Source organism: Cucurbita pepo, unplaced genomic scaffold, assembly GCF_002806865.2.
Source record: "Cucurbita pepo subsp. pepo cultivar mu-cu-16 unplaced genomic scaffold, ASM280686v2 Cp4.1_scaffold000184, whole genome shotgun sequence".
Classification (NCBI taxonomy): Eukaryota; Viridiplantae; Streptophyta; class Magnoliopsida; order Cucurbitales; family Cucurbitaceae; genus Cucurbita; species Cucurbita pepo.
The window spans coordinates 148,535-164,806 of NW_019646454.1; the positions used below are offsets into that span (position 1 = coordinate 148,535).

General features: G+C 42.5%; 1 protein-coding gene across 1 annotated transcript; it reads left to right on the forward strand.

Annotated features, from left to right (window-relative positions):
* The first annotated feature begins 11,128 nt into the window (after positions 1-11,128).
* On the forward strand, positions 11,129-15,780 carry LOC111784314. Its single transcript, XM_023665052.1, has 3 exons — positions 11,129-11,326; positions 11,422-11,767; positions 15,557-15,780. The coding sequence occupies exons 1-3, from the start codon at positions 11,129-11,131 to the stop codon at positions 15,778-15,780; spliced, it is 768 nt and encodes a 255-aa protein (XP_023520820.1).
* Positions 15,781-16,272: the final 492 nt, after the last annotated feature.

Consider the following 16,272-nt stretch of genomic DNA (forward strand, 5'->3'; position numbering starts at 1 on the left):
GCTATGGTTTTATTCACACGTTTCCTTAAATTTCGTTAGTTGTTTTTTGACTTTTGAATATCTGAATTAACGCTCCCCGTTAATGGAAGAGCGTATTTTTTGCTGGCCATTTTGGCCAACTTTGGGAGCAAGGTTTGTGCCACTACGGCTAAATTTAGGATAGGTTTGTTATTTAAATAAGTGAAATTGAATCAAATAACGACAATCGGGTCTTCAACAAATATTTCTCTCTTTTTCTTTTCCGTTTCTTCAAAGAAGTTTTCCTTTGGCCGGTTTTTACTCCGTTGACGTTTTCCTCTCAATGGCCAGAAGTCAACAGCGTCTCGCTTTCATCATCGATATTATTTTTGGGGTGGTACCTGTGAAGGTTCCTTTAAACTTAAAGGTAAGTCTGTTTGGAGGTGTGAATACCACTTCTTTCTTATGGCAATCTATGCTAGCAAAGTTTTCGGCTAGCCAATCCATTCCTAGTATGACGTCAAAATCCGTTATATCTACTATTTTTTAGGTCTACGTGGATGGTTCGTCCAGCTATTACCACTTGTTCGTCTTTTACTCTATTTTTCGTGACTAGGTCTACCCCTGCTGGGGTACCAACCGACAATACATGCATTAAGGGTTCTACTACGAACCCTGCTTGTCTAACAAATGGTAAAGAAACAAACGAATTGGTAGAACCCGAATCAAACAATGTCAATGCAAAGTGTCCTAGTATAGAAAGCGTACCTGTTGTTGACTCTGACAATTGACTCTGGCAATTTGGAGGAAAACGTCGACGAAAAACTGGCCGAAGAAGGTTTCTTCGAAAGAAAAAATGGTTGAAGTAAAAGGAGAGAGGGAGAGATTTGCTGAAGACTCGATCTTTTATTTCTCTTCAGTTGAATTCTTTAAATAACAAACCTAATTACAAAATAGAAAAGCTAATTACAAAAATAGAAAAGTGGGCGAAGACTTCGCCTAAAGTTGGCCAAAAATGGCAGCTAGAATTATGCTCTTCCATTGGCGTGAATTCAGATTTTTTGAGACGTCAAAACAACCTAACTGAACATAGCTTTTATTTAACAATCTCCTCCTAAAAGCTGTGCTATATCTACCTTATTATTTGAACTCCGATCTTTGAGCGTAGTTCTTCAAATTTTACCTGCGCCAGGGACTTGGTGAGACCTCGATCTGCACATTCTCGAATGTAGTAGAATCAGATTTCTATGTGCTTGCTCCGATCGTGCAAAACTAGATTTTTAATCAGGGAGATCGTAGCTTTGTTGTCTACGTATAGCATTGGTGGATCGCTTTCTCTCCCGATGAGTTCTTCCATTAGTCGTGCAAGCCAGACCCCTTGTGTTGCTGCCATCGAAGCGGCGATGTATTCTGCTTCGCAGGAAGACAAAGCAACTACCTTCTGTTTTGTTGATTGCCAGCAGATCGAGCCGCTTGAGAGGAAGTAGATCATTCCGCTGGTGCTCTTACGATCATCAACGTCACCGACCATCTCACTATCACTGTAGCCGACCAGCTTGAGTTTCTTCTTTCCTCTCCCTGCGCAGTATCTTACACCCCAGCCTATGGTTCCGGCTACATAGCGCAGGATGCGCTTGACAGCCACTAGATGCTCCTCCCTAGGTGCTTCCATAAACCTGCTCACATATCCAACAGAATAAGCAAGATCAAGACGAGTGTTTACCAGATAGCACAGACTCCTGACAATGTTGCAGTAATTGGTGGAGTTGACTGTCGTCGTAGTGCCGGCCTTCCTTAGTTGGAGTCGGGCCTCCATTGGCGTCCTTGTAGGATTACTGTCCACAAGCCCAGTTGTGTCCAACAGCTTCTTCGCGTATGCACTTTGGCAGATGGAGATGCCGGTACAATTCTGTTGCACTTCGATGCCAAGGTAGTAGCTGAGCACGTCGAGATCGCTCATCTCGAAGTTCTTTGACATCTCCTTCTTGAATCTTCCGAGGACTTCCATGTTGCCTCCAGTGATTATGAGGTCGTCGACGTACACTCCCACGATCAGTCGCTGCTTGCCATGGTCGTGCGTGTACATGCCATGCTCAAAGGCATAGTGCTTGAATTTCAGTGACAGTAGGGTACTGTCGAGCTTCACGTTCCAGGCTCGTGGGGCTTGTCGAAGCCCGTAGAGTGCCTTGTGCAGGCGCAGTACCTTACTGGGGTTGTCGTTGTCCGGGAAGCCAGGTGGTTGTCGGACGTAGACGGTCTCCTTCTGCTCTCCGTTAAGGAAAGCAAACTTCACGTCCATATGGCGAACCTCCCAAGAGTAATGTACCACAATTGCCAGCAAAAGACGGACGAATTCTAACCTTGCCACTGGCACAAATACCTCTTCGAAGTCCACTCCTTGCTTCTGGACGTAGCCCTTTGCCACCAGATGGGCCTTGTGCTTCACAACTTCTCCTTTTTCGTTGCCTTTCAGTTTGAAGACCCATTTGAGCCCTATGGCTCGATGTCCCGGCGGCATATCCTCCAGACTCCATGTCTGGTTCTCGGTGATGGATGTCATCTCCTCCTGCATTGCCTTTAGCCAGCACGGGTTCCTTTCTGCTTCGGTGAAGGTGTTTGGTTCATCTGCACTGATGGCATGCAGTTCGGCCACTTCTTCGAGCTCGCTCGCTGCCAGTCCAAGTGGTTCACCTCCTCCCACTAGGTCGTCCATCCTCCGGTACTTGGCCTCGAGATCGGCATCATGACCGGCATCCAGCGTCGAATCTGCAGTCCGTGGTGTTGCGAATTCCACTGGTTCAAGGGGTGCACCTGCTGGCGGCGGTGACGGCTCCTGATGCTGGGCTCCTCCTTCTTCCAGCTCGGGGACGAGGTACTCCACCGTGAATTTATTTGGATTATGGTCTGCCTCAATCACGTCACTCCACTGCCAGAAGGTGCTTCCGTCGAAGACGACGTCGCGAGACACGTGAGCTCGCCCCCCTACAGGATCATAGAGTCTGTACGCCTTGCTCTCGAGTCCATAGCCGATGAATACGACCTTTAGCCCTTTGGGAGGTGGGGACGTGTTCTTCATGTATGCGACGCAGCCGAACACGCGGAAATGATGTACCGCTGGCTTTTTGTTGTACCAGGCCTCCCCCAGAATCTCCCAGTTATCCCGACCGTCACCAGCAATAACCTCGCTGTCCCGACGATGGTCTAATTTTGGCGCTCCACCACTCCGTTCTGTTGGGGGGAGTAGGGCGCTGTTAGGTGTCGTTGAATGCCGAACTCGTCGCAGTACTTACCAAAACTTGTCGGTCTGTGCGCAGCACTCGCATCTTCTTTTCATATTTGGCCTCCGCTCGCGCTTTAATGCGCTTAACCGGCAAACCGTGCACCATCTCCTCCATCTGTAGCTTTTCTAGAGCAGAAAAGTTTAAGTGCCCGTACCGTGCCACCTCCAAGATACCTCTTCGGTCTTGCAGTCGTCTACTCCAGGATGTAAAGACGGTTTATCGTGCAGCCGTCATCGATCATTGCAGATTTTGAGTAGCCCGCGCTCGATGGAAATGAAGCAGCCTACCTCATCGAGTTGACCCAGGCTCATAAGTTTAGCCTTGAGCCTCGGGATGAAGTAGACGTCCGTCGGTCAGCTTGCGGTGCTCGCCTCCCTTCCTGGCGAATAGAATTGTGCCACGCCCTTCGATCTCGACGACGGAGCCGTCGCTGAATTTTACCGTCCGCAGCTGCTCGATGTTGGATTCCCGCACTCGCTGTACACCGATTCAACGAGATTTGATTCCCTCCGATCCTTGGGGCACAAACCGTAAATATGGCGGCGAACGCCAGCCCGATCCTCCCCGGTACTTGATCCTTTCTCCTTTCTTTGGCTCGACAGCATGCCATAACCCTTGCGCCTGTAGGTTGACACGCATCAACAAGGCCCACTTGTTGTAGTTGGACCTTGTCAGCATCGGGTAACTGAACGATGGCGGTCGTCGTCTCCCTGATCACTCGCTCAATGACAACTCGACGCCCGTCATCACGATGTTGACCTCTTTGTGGCAATGATGGGATGCCGGCACACGACGACGGCGTGGAGGAGTGAGTGAGCCTGCACGGGATGGACCCCACGATGTGTGTGTTTTAACGCTTTGCATTTTCTTCTACTCGAACCAGAGATGTAACGATTCAGATTTTCCTTTTTTTTTTTTTTTGCCTTATTTGGTTAAGATTTTATTTTTATTTCTGTAAATGACATGATATTATGCCAGCATTTATTCTCGCCGGAAAAGGGTGCGATTTCTAACAAGGAAATTACTACCTTAATGGAAAAGTCATAAAGACCTTTTATATTCACATGTTCAACTCTCCTCCTTCCTTGGAAACGACTTTGACTCTCCAAACGTTTCGAGTTCTCGAGGGTGTCTGAGAGTACAGGAAAATCGAGAGGGTTAGCCAGGAAAAACGTGTGGGGTGGTTCGCTGGGTTTTCTTTGGTGAGTGGTCGGAGGGAGAATCGACCGAGGCTATCGGTGTTGAATACCGTTGCACGTCGGTCGAAATAGGCGAGGGGTGTCGTCGCATCGTCGGAATCGGGGTTGTGATGTCGTCGTTGGTGGCGCAGCAATGATTAGGGTTTTTGCGAGATTTTGGGTAAGGAAGACGAAGGAAAACAGGTCGGGTTCACGTTCGGCCTCTAGACCAGCCCACGGAACGAACGCGGGCCCTGTGCGTTTCGGCCCAACGCAGACGTGCGCTGCAGCCTTGGTCTCGGCTCCGCACGCATGCTCTCGGCTCGGCTTGACGTGTACGGCAGCTCGGCTCCGTCAAAACCCGCGGCTCGGCTTGGCGGCTTAATTGGTCGGCTCGGTAGCTCGGCTTGGTGAATCAGTATCACTCTAATATATCAATTCTAAGGATTTTGGCCCTTCCGAAGCCGTTTCTACCCTCAGTTTTATCATTCGAGGTCAGTATGGTCCCTAAACGTTAAAGACAGATTAGGTCGGGGGTTTATTTTGATAAATAGCATGAGATTTAGCTAGGGTACCTTATGAAAGGTTCTAAATTCTTATGTGGTTATCATAGGGCGTATTTAACCTCTGGGACTAGCTCGTTGAGAGTGACTTCAACCAAGACCATCGAGGTAAGTGATCTTACTGTTGGAGTTAGCTTACTACGTGTTGTATGATGGTGCGTGCCCTGTGGCCCCTGCATGCACCATATTTATGTGATATGATTATGTGATGTATAGATTGTGTTGACTATCGATTGTGTATGTTATGTGATGTATGAATTATGTTGACGGTTGACTGTTTATGTTATGTGAAGTCATGAATGAGATGTTAGTATTATATGCCATGAATATGTTGATCGATGCCATAGATACACGTAGAATTATCGAGTCATGTCATGAGATGTTTATGCAACTTGAATGTTTATGTAATATGCTATGTAATGTAAGCCATGGGAGATGCCATGTGATGTAAGAAACACAAATGCGATGTTAGCACTGCTTATGTAATGCCATGTTAGATACGTTAAGGGACCTCATGCATATATGTATGTGACGTGCATCGGGATTCTTCCCCTTTATTTTACGAAAGAATGAAATACGATATTTATGTTCGCCATGATATCATGCGAGCCCTTTTCTGTTCTATGGTGTCCGGCGACGTGTAACACGTTGTGCCCGACCAAGTCAGGCCCAGGGGGTATGTTTATGAGACCGCCTGGTGGGTCCATGTACACGTACATCGGCCATGTGTGAAGGAGTACCACACATCCAACCCTACCCGGAATAGAAAAGCGCCCAAGGCTATGAAAAGTTTATGAAAAGTTAGGTCCCGCTCATATGCTGCATGTGTTTGCATTCCTAACCCCAACAGTGGGGTGACTTACTGAGTATTTCATAAAATACTCAAGCCACGTGCTACCTACATTTTTTCAGGTAATGGCAAGGTGCCAATGTACGGTTGACGGCGTAGCTGAGGCCACCATGTTAGTTGGAGACGTGATATTTTTAGGAGTTTACTTTTATTAGACTGTTTTAAGTTATAGCATTAAGTATTGTTTTAGTTGGATTTATTTTGAATTCTGTATTAAAGGTTTATTTTCGGAGTTTAGGTTTTGTTTTGGATTCATGAACATTTATGAAAGACTCTTTCAAGGTTATTTATGATGAGCTTCCGCTTAATGAGATAAGTATGCATGGGTGACGTCACTAATTAGGTTAAAGAAAATTAGGGGCGTTACAAGAGACCTGTGTGTTGCTAGGTCGACGCTCTAACCACTTGAGCTATTCAACTTGACTATTGATAAGATTGGCTCTTCTGTAATGATATCCCACCGATCACTTCAACCAGGCTCTGATACCACTTGTTGTTTTTCGACAATCAGAGGGAAATCTATGAGAGGAAATTGTTTGACGGGAAAAGAGAGGAAAGTCGTTGGAAGAAAATAAAACGCGTAAAAATAGCAGAGAGAGAATTGCAATTTGATTTGCTAAAAAATGAGGTGATTTTTTCTTGTCAACAGATTCACCTATTTAAACAATTAACTATACAATAGTGGCCAACTAAATTTGTGCCATTTATTTTGAAATGGCCGGCTACAAAATTGGTAATCCATTCGACGTGTCTGTCAAAGGGTCAAAGGAAAATATTTAATCAAACTCATTAAAACGTGTAAACCTAAATAAGGAAACCAACAGGCTTTTATCTAACACCTATCACCACGGTGCCAGACATTCCCGTCTCTTTACTGGTCGTTGCATATGCCCTGGTCTGTGGGCCGGTTTGTATGGTGGGTTCTCGAATGACTGGACCTCTGAGGGGTTCCCTTGGGTTTCTCGTGCCCCTTGCAGGGCAAGCTCTGGCCACGTGACCTGCACGACCGCAACTATAACTCACACTAGAGCCTACCAAACATCTGCCACCATGTTGTTTTCAACAGTCGCGGCACAGGGGTTTTTTCAGTACTAGGTATCGGGCTACTGGGGATGGAGCAGGTGGCCTGTTCTGATGTCGAGGTCTCTGGAGTGGCGGTTGAAATTCCGTGGGTTTGACCTCGATAGGGTGTTTCTTTCCTATGACAACCGTTGGCTCCGGGTTTTTCTCCTCAGGAGGTTCCTCTAGGGCCTTGGCCGTTCTCAGGGCCTCTTCGTAAGTTTTCGGGTTCAACCCCAACACAAATTTCTCCGTCTGTTTCTCTTCAGTGTCTGCTAGTGACGGTGCGAACCTTCTTAATCTCATGAATTTCTGATCATACTGATCCCCGTGCGTTCTCCTTTGGTTAAATGGTTAAATTCTTGTTGTTTCTTTATACGGGTTTCCTTTGGATAGTAATACTTCAGGAAAGCTTCCTTAAAGATTTCTCACGTTGTGATCCCCTCTCCCGAGTTGATACTCTGTTTATTATCCGCCCACCACACTTTTGCGTCTTTTTGCAGTACATATGCCGCACACGCTACTTTATGTTCATCAGGGCATCTCATTGATTCAAAGGTCGTTTCCATGTTTGCGATCCACATCTGAGCTGCTGGGATCTTCCTTTGAACGGACAAATGGATGGGGGTTATACCACCTGAAGTCTTTTAACCAACTCGTCCCCCTGTCCGGTTGTGGGCTTTTGGCCAGTTGTGTGGCTATCGCATCAACCGGTTGCGTGGTCGTCGCGTTGGCTGGTTGCGTGGCCATTGCTGCGACTTGTTGCGTAGCTAATAACGTGGCCTGTTGTGTGGCCAGCATTGTTTGGAGTGACTGCAACATCAATCTTGTGGGTAGGATCTAACCCGGCCTGTTGTGCAGCTTGAGGGGACGTTGCGTTTTCTGGAGGGGGTGCAGCTTGTGGGGGAGGTGCGTATTTAGGTGGGGGTACAGCTTGTGGGGGAGGTTCGTATTCAGGAGGGGGTACAACTTGTGGGGAAGGTTCATATTTAGGAAGTGGTTCAAATGCATAGGGTCCAGTAGTCGACCCTTCTTGGGAAGAGCTTCTTTCGGCTTCTCTTATTCCCCATCTCCTAATGGGAGGTCGTTCTCTCACTCTCCTACCTCTTCTACGCCCTCTATGCGGCATGGTTCTAGAAACCAAGAAAATGATTGTTTATGATTTACTTATAACATTCCTTACATTCTACTATATAATTCAGGGAAAAGAAAACATAAATGTCGTAACGTAAAGACATGCATTGACACATGATCACATCACAACATAAAATCATACAATATCATGACATTCATTATTTAAAGCCAACCACATTAAATATATCACAAAGATATCCTTCCTTCCCTCATCCTATGCAAGGTGTACCTGACGACGGAGCATCGGTAACTGGACCGTGGAACATGTCAAGCCTACTTCGTAGGCTAGTCTACAAGATCTATAACCTGGGGCTTTGATACCAACTATAAAGACCCTAAATTTTACCTATTTAATCTAAGGTCATTACTATACCTTGAAATGCCTAATTTACATTAAATGGGCTCTTATCATAAATGCGACTTACGCTTGCCTTTTATTACCTCATGAATAACGAATACAAGGGAAAGAAAGGAAAAAGAACAACATTGAAACAACTGTCTTATACTACCCTATGATTTATTATGCGATTACAATTCAACCTATACTAACCTATACTAATGATGCAAACGGGAATTCAACCTAAACTAACCTATACTTTGAATGCAAACGAAATTCAACCTATACTAACATATACTACGAAATAGAAAACAACTATCCCACGGTCTCGGGATGTGCGATGCCACCGTTGATCTCACATGGGTGCCTTGCCTTTATCTGAAAAATATAGTAGCATGAGACTTGAGTATTTCTAGAATACTTAGTAAGTGACCCTCCTATCGAGGTTATGCAACAATCACATGCAATGAGATGATGGGACCTATCACCTATCTATCTTTTTTAATCTGTCTTGTCTTGCAACAATCACATGCAATGAGATGATGGGACCTATCTATCTTTTAAACGCCCCAGATCAACCGCTAGCAGATATTGTCATCTTTGGGCTTTCCCTTTCGGGCTTCCCTCAAGGCTTTAAAACGCGTCTGCTAGGGGAAGGTTTCTACACCCTTATAAATGGTGATTTGTTCTCCTCCCCAACCAATGTGGGACATCACAATTCAGCCCCCTTCGGGCTTAGCGTCCTCGCTGGCACTTTTTCCTTCCTCCAATCGATGTGGGACCGCCCCAAATCCACCCCCCTTTGGGGCCCAGCATCCTTACTGGCACACCGCCTCGTGTCTACCCCCCCTTCAGGGAACAGCGAGAAGGCTAGCACATCGTCCAGTGTCTGGTTCTGATACCATTTGTAACGCCCCAAATCCACCGCTAGTAGATATTCTCCTCTTTGGGCTCTCTTTCGGACTTCCCCTCAATGCTTTAAAATGCATCTGCTAGGGGAAGGTTTCCACACCCGATTTGTTCTCCTCCCCAACCAATGTGGGACATCACAGAAATTAACTCAACTCATTCAACGGTAAAATTTTTGGGTAGAGTTGAGTTGATTTAAGTTTTTTAGACATCGATTTATTTACTCTCAAACATTTCTTTAAGATTTGCAACTTAATTTACATATATTTATATATAAAGTACTTAGATAAGTTGTTGGAGAATGAATAACAAAAAAAAATAATAATAATAAAATAATAATAATAAAATTAAAATTAAAATTAAAATTAAAATTAAAATTAAAATTAAAATTAATAATAAATTTGAGTTGATTGGATCCAATCTAGTTTTTAGAAGAATTCATGAACCAACTCAATGTATAAAATTTTTCATTTATTTAAATACAATCCAACGTAACCTAAATAAGTTCATAATCCAACCCAATCTATACAGATTCAGTTGATTCAATAGATTTTTTTTTTTTTTTTTAACACACCTTGCCTCCACCTCTTCCTCTTTACCACCAACTTTTGTTTGAACACAAAGAAGTTTGACCTAGTCCACAAATTCATCTAGCAACTACCACATATGATAGTGGCACATTTTCTCATGTTATCTACTTATGTAGTTCTTTGTCCCCTCTCAAGGTGGGTTTATTTTACACATAGTAGTAGTTCCTCATGTTATCTATTTATGTAGTTGTTCGTTCCCACTTAAAGTGAGTTTATTCTACATACAGTAGTAGTCCCTCCTTTTATCTACTTATGTAGTTCCTCATCTCCTTTTAAGGCGAGTTGTATTCTACACAGAGAAGTAATTCCTCCTCTTATCTGCTTATGTAGTTCCTCATCCCCTCTTAAGGTGGGTTATATTATGACAATATTTGCTAAAACCACCCCACCTAAATGGTGTAAAAGTTCTCTATCTATAATCATTTAGAAAATCAAATAAATTACCAAGGATATGGAAAGAACAATAAATGAAAGAGCAATAAATGGATACAAGATACTTGTCTATAATAAAAGGGCAAATATGATACCTATGTTAAGTCTAATGGATGCCTATAATAAAAGATCAAATATGATATATATGGTAAACTAGAATTCATTACTAAATGTCCTTAACACCCCCATCGCAAGCTTAGGGTCAGATTTGAACAAACATGAAGCTTGGATCTGAAAAATTGAAAGAGAGGTCGAAAAATACTTTTTGTGAATATGTCGGCTTCCTCGTTCGTAGGAGACGTCTGGTTGGGCGGCATAGTATTTTCTTAGCTATCGAAAACTAGAGAGGGATCGTCGGGCAGCGACAATGCTGCCTTGGCTTCGACGAGAATATGTCTAACCCACAAAGTAGGAGGGGGAAACCCATAAGAAGAAGGAGAATAGGGAGAGGGCCATTTGAAGGGCCTTGGCCAAGCCGCAAATAGAACTAAAAGACAATATAGAATGGAAAAACCCCATAAGAATTCCATGGGGTGTGGGAGACGCAAGGTTGAGGCTTCAGAATTAGGGCAATAGCTCTATTTTGAGAAAAGGGCAAGAGACAGAGAGAGAGGGTTCGATGGTGGCTATGAAGAAGAGAGGAAGAAGATGGCATAAACTAAGAATGCAGACTCTGGGTGTATTTTAGAGGAAGAAAGAAAGAGAGGGACAGAAACGGATTGAGGCCTGCGTCTTGTGGACTGGTTTGCTATCGAGCAAATGAGCCCGAGTAAGAATATCTCGAGCATATTTTAACTGACTAATAAAGAGACCATGAGGAGTGGGTGAAGAGCCACAATGATAGATTTAGAGACATCAATTTTGTTCACAGCACCACCATTGCCAGGAGTGGAGGCCGGTGACGGAGCAGTAGTCGAAGCTCGTGGAGAAATAGTCGGCGCCATAGCAAGTGGTGAAGTTCCAATAGACGAAGAAGGAGGCACGCCCCTTGGAGCAAGGGACAAAGACGGTGTTGAAGCCGGAAGAGTTGCCACAGTAGGCAAAGGAGGCGATTTATCGAGGATGCTGCAGCTACTTGGTTGACGAAGAGGCCAGTACAATGCCCAGATTTCGAAGGTAAATATCTGCAGAATGTCGAAGGACTTATTGAGATTCCATATATTTTCGATGAGAACACTGATGAGGATCCTGAGATTAGAATTTCTATGAAGGATGAAGGGCTAATTCGGAAGAAAATGAGAGAGACTATCTTGGCTAAGGGAAAACCAATTGTGTTGGAGAAGGTGAGGTTGTATGTACAAATTATGGCGAAGGGTGATTTGGAGGCCAAAAGGGTGGAGCTGAAGAATAATCAATTGGCTCCGCCTGCGGTAGCCATGGAGACTACCCCTCCGTTGTCAAAGCCAACCGTGGTGGTGGAGAAGAAGATGAATGAGAATATTTGCTTATGTAGTTCCTCATCCCCTCTTAAGGCAGGTTGTATTCTACACTAGTAGTTCCTTATATCATCTACTTATGCAGTCTCTCATCCCCTCTTAAGGTGGGTTATATCCAATACACATCAGCGACTCCTTAAATTGATCTGTTCATGCTGCTAACAGTCTCAGAAGTTCTCATAATTTTCATTCGGTGTCGTGGAGATTTACTAGGTTCTTAGGATGTCTAGGCGGTTTAGATCTCATCTTGGATTTCCAAGTTACTTAGGATTAAACCAATCCTCTGGGTGCATTTAGGTCTAGATCTTTAATCGTCACTCACTATCCAATTGTGGTCAGTCTATTGGAAACGTATCAATGTCGGTCAATATAAAAATTTGTCTATTCTTAACTTGGTTTGCTCATGCATGCTTTGTTATGGAGATATTCATATCGATCACCTAAAGCATGAGAAACATGATCTATTCGTCCATGCATACTTTTTAGAGAGGTATTCCTATCAATCACCTAGAGCACACGAAACATAATCTAAACATTTAAGTAAACTCAATGGGGTGATAACATCCATCAAACTCCTGAAGTACATATCACAACATCTCATTCTCCTTTCTTACACAACAGAAAGCAAGATAATATGCATGCATCTTAAATTCTCATTCCTAGAGGTATTTCAGTAATTCTTCCATAACATACCTATCATACTCATCCAAATTGCTTATTCTGAGACTGAATCATGCATATTCTAACCACCTACGGTAAGATATGCTCGCATGCTAACTCATCCTAGCGATCCTTACAACTATTACTTGAGAAAAGTTCAATTGACTACTAACTTGGCTGATGTGCGCCTTCCCAAAATAGCTTTTTCCGCTGATATGTCCTAAATGAAGTCGTATTAAAGTTAGTATCAGAATCAGAGCAAAACGTAGTCGAATGGAGGTCAAATGAGTCAAAAAGTATCTAACTCACATGCCCCACATGCGGTAGGAGGCGTCTCACACGCACAACCCATGGCGCGTGCGGTAGGAGGCGTCTCACACGCACAACCCATGTGCATGCCAATGTTCCTAGGGGAAGGGTAGACGCACTCATGCCTTGCCACGTGTCACCCATTGACTCGCCAAGCCATTTCGCACGTCTTGTGTTCTCCACCCGACACGTAGAGTCCTCCACAGCCCGACATGCGTCCCATCCAGTGCCTAACGCGTTCCTACCTCCCTTGCTCGACATGCATCCTAATGGATGAGCGACGTATGTCCTTCTCCTTCCGTGATAGATGTGTTAGTCTACAATTTTAGTTCCTCCAATATATTTTTTTTTTTCCATATTTCTTTAAGAATGAGTGATCATCCTATTTACTTCTTTTTTTTTTAATCTTTGCTTACATAATTCAAATCAACTTGGACCAAAGTTTTAGAATTTAAATGCATCTCATCAAAGAGATTTTTTTATATATTCAAATCCAAAGTAGATCAAGCCATGTTTAAACTTTTAAGACTAAAATCTTCTTTTAAAACTTAGATTTTTTTAAAAAAGTTTTAAAATTTTAATTACTAACAACTTTTCAATTACTACCAACAGAAAAGAGAAACATGATCTGAAAACAATCTTGACAAAGTTTTAGAGTTGAAACATAAAAGATTCGAACAAGCATGCATAAAAATTATTATCTTTTGGTTGTAGCTTTGAAATATTGTAAAGCTATGTCAATCAATGGCTCAATCAACTCCCAAATTCACACCTTAATTGGCTCTGTTTGCTTAGTGGAATTAATGGTCCACTTTTGGGAATAAAATTTCTCACACAATTTCATGTCAAATCACCCACTCACCACTATCCAATAATAACCTAATAAAACCAAAAAGTTCATCTTTTTTTTTTTTTTTTCCTATTTTTTCCCCCACAAAAAATAAAAAATAAAAAACCGTGTCTCGAGCTGTAACCCTCTTCTTTTGCCCATGACATGATAATTCCAAGAGCATTGGAAATCGAGTTAGTGGATCTTTTTGCACTCTCCACAAACATGCCCTTACCCTCACCTCATTCATCCCAAAATTTCAACCCCACTTTTAAGATTAAATACTCTTTATATACCATCCATGTGCCCTCACCAGAGCTCAAACCATACATCTCTTCTTTTCTTCTCTTTCTAGCAATGAAAAGTTCAAGCTTTACAGCAAACCGTTATAAGGGCATTGTGGCCGACTCGAGCTGAATCAACGAGATAACGACGATGACGGGCGGCGGTGGAAACGGAGGGACAAAGGTGAAGATGGGTTATAATTGTTGACAAAATATGCATAGAAAGAAGAAGAAAAATCAGAGCTTTGCAATAGCCCTCTCCTGATTTCCCCAGCTTTTAAAAGAAGGCAGATTTAGGGAGTTGGGAGAGCGTTATATGAATTGCATTGCAAAGGGGAATTGAGGGAAATGGTCCGAAATTAGTGTGTTTCTAATTGAAAAAAAAAAAAAAAAAAAAAAAANTTCTTTTGTGGTTTTTTCAGTGCTTAAGACATGGGCTGTAAGAGATGCATACAAGTAAAGCCTTTATTTTAGTGATTTGTAAGAGTGTGGTTCAAGGGTTTTAGGGTTTTTTAGGGTTTTTTAGGGTTTTTAGGGTTTTTTAGGGTTTTTAGGGTTTTAGGGTTTTTTTTGGGTTTTAGGGTTTTAGGGGTTTGGTTTTCTCTGCTGCTGCTGGGCATGCATCACTTACACCAAGCATGTACTTAATTATCATAATTTATTTTCAATACATAGTTATTTGCTTGTTTAGTAGACTTGATGTGTAGCTAATTAAAGGGAAATTTAACTAAATTAAAGTAAACAAAGAAAAAGTGTTAATTATAGCAAAAGGGTTAATCAACGATGATATTATCAATCAAATTTCAAGGTAAAGGCTTTGTCTTTTTCTCTCAATGATGTCAAAAAAGCAACATAAAATCTTTGGTTTTAACTATGAAGACTTTGGCACAGTAGAAGTTTGAAAACATGGAGATTCCATTATATCTTACTTTTCACTTTTGAAAAGCTTTTTGGCTTTGTATTATAAAAAAGAACTGTTGGGGATGCTTCACTTTTTATGTATCCTGTCAGGTCGGTCATGTTTATTTAAAACAGGTTGTTCGTGGCCGCATGCCCATGTCATATCAAACTCTTGTATGTATGTATGTGTGTTGTATTTTTTTTTTTTTTTAATTATTGCTTTGTTGTTGTATTAGCTTCTAATTTTGGAGTATGCGTCAACCGGATAGAATTGAAATGCCTCAAAATGTATGATTGAGGATGCGACTAGTCGTCAATTTTTCCTACCTGAAATTATATGATATTTAAGCCGGTGTGTTGCCTTTCTTGCTTGCTAAGCTATACATTGCTTTCAAACTCTTTTTAGAAAATCTCTCTGCCCGTTTTATAAAATCTTCTTCTCAAAATGGGGCTAAAGGCTTGGGTATACGTCATCAGGCCATGATTGACTCACTCAGTGTTGAGAGTGAGTGCCTCACAATTGCTTGTAAACGTCCCAAGAAAGTGCGATTATGATAGTTGGTATCAGAGCGAAGTCGACTTCAAGAAACAATTTAGTAAACATGTCCACGATAAAATAGCTAAAGAAGTCCCAACATGAAATCAGATGTAGAATCTTCAAGAAGCCCCTAACAACATTCAATTCTTGGATGACCGCGTGAAAGAGCTCGCCACCAAGACCGACATGATTGATATGATGGCAAGGAGCTTCGATGGGATGCCCATCCAGGAACTGATTTATAGGTTGAAAACCTAGAAGAAAAAGTCACAAGATCTGGTGTCTTTGAACGTTGAGATAGCTCGACAGGCTCTGTTGCCTTGATAGAAGAGCGTATCGATGGATTAGACAGCTCCCAGGAGGTGATCATTCAAATTGTCACCAAACTTTCAAAAGACGTCAAGACGGTCCTCGACATGGTCAATGTTGAAAGAGTAGACATGAGTGCTAGATTGAACGTGACCATGAGAAGTATGGCCAAGCTCCAGCACGGGGCCAATCCAATTCAACAAGATAAGGATGCTAGAATTTAAACCCTTTTGTGGGGCTCGAAATGCTAAGTCCCTAGAAAATTTCATTTTTGACCACGAATAATACTTTCGAACCACAAACACGGTGTCTGATGAAACAAAGATCACGTTAGCAACAATGCACCTAGACAAGGATGCAAAGTTGTGTTGGAGAACGAAATATATGGATATTCAAGATGATCGATGCACCGTAGATACTTGAGAAAGATTGAAACAAGAACTTCGTTCGTAGTTCTTTTTAAAAAATGTTGAGATCCTTGCTAGTACGAAATTAAGAGAGTTAAAACACGTGTGGAATATTTAAGAATATGTCAAGCAGTTTACAATGTTGATGTTGGATATTTGTGATATGTCAAAAAAGACACGATTTTCTTAGGTAACGAACAATCTCAGGACGTGAGGCAGAATCAGCCATTGGCAAAGTCAAAATTATATGAACAGCAAATTCAAAACTTTTCTTTGGCCTACGCTGCACCTGAATAGTTATTTGACTTA

What these genes read in the sequence shown, in the direction of transcription:
- LOC111784314 (XM_023665052.1), top strand. Translation starts at nt 11,129, where the DNA reads ATGATAGATTTAGAGACATCAATTTTGTTCACAGCACCACCATTGCCA. An exon ending in AAGCCGGAAGAGTTGCCACA is followed by an intron (nt 11,327 to 11,421) that starts GTAGGCAAAGGA and finishes AAATATCTGCAG; the next exon opens with AATGTCGAAGGACTTATTGA. An exon ending in CTCATCCCCTCTTAAGGCAG is followed by an intron (nt 11,768 to 15,556) that starts GTTGTATTCTAC and finishes ATAGCTCGACAG; the next exon opens with GCTCTGTTGCCTTGATAGAA.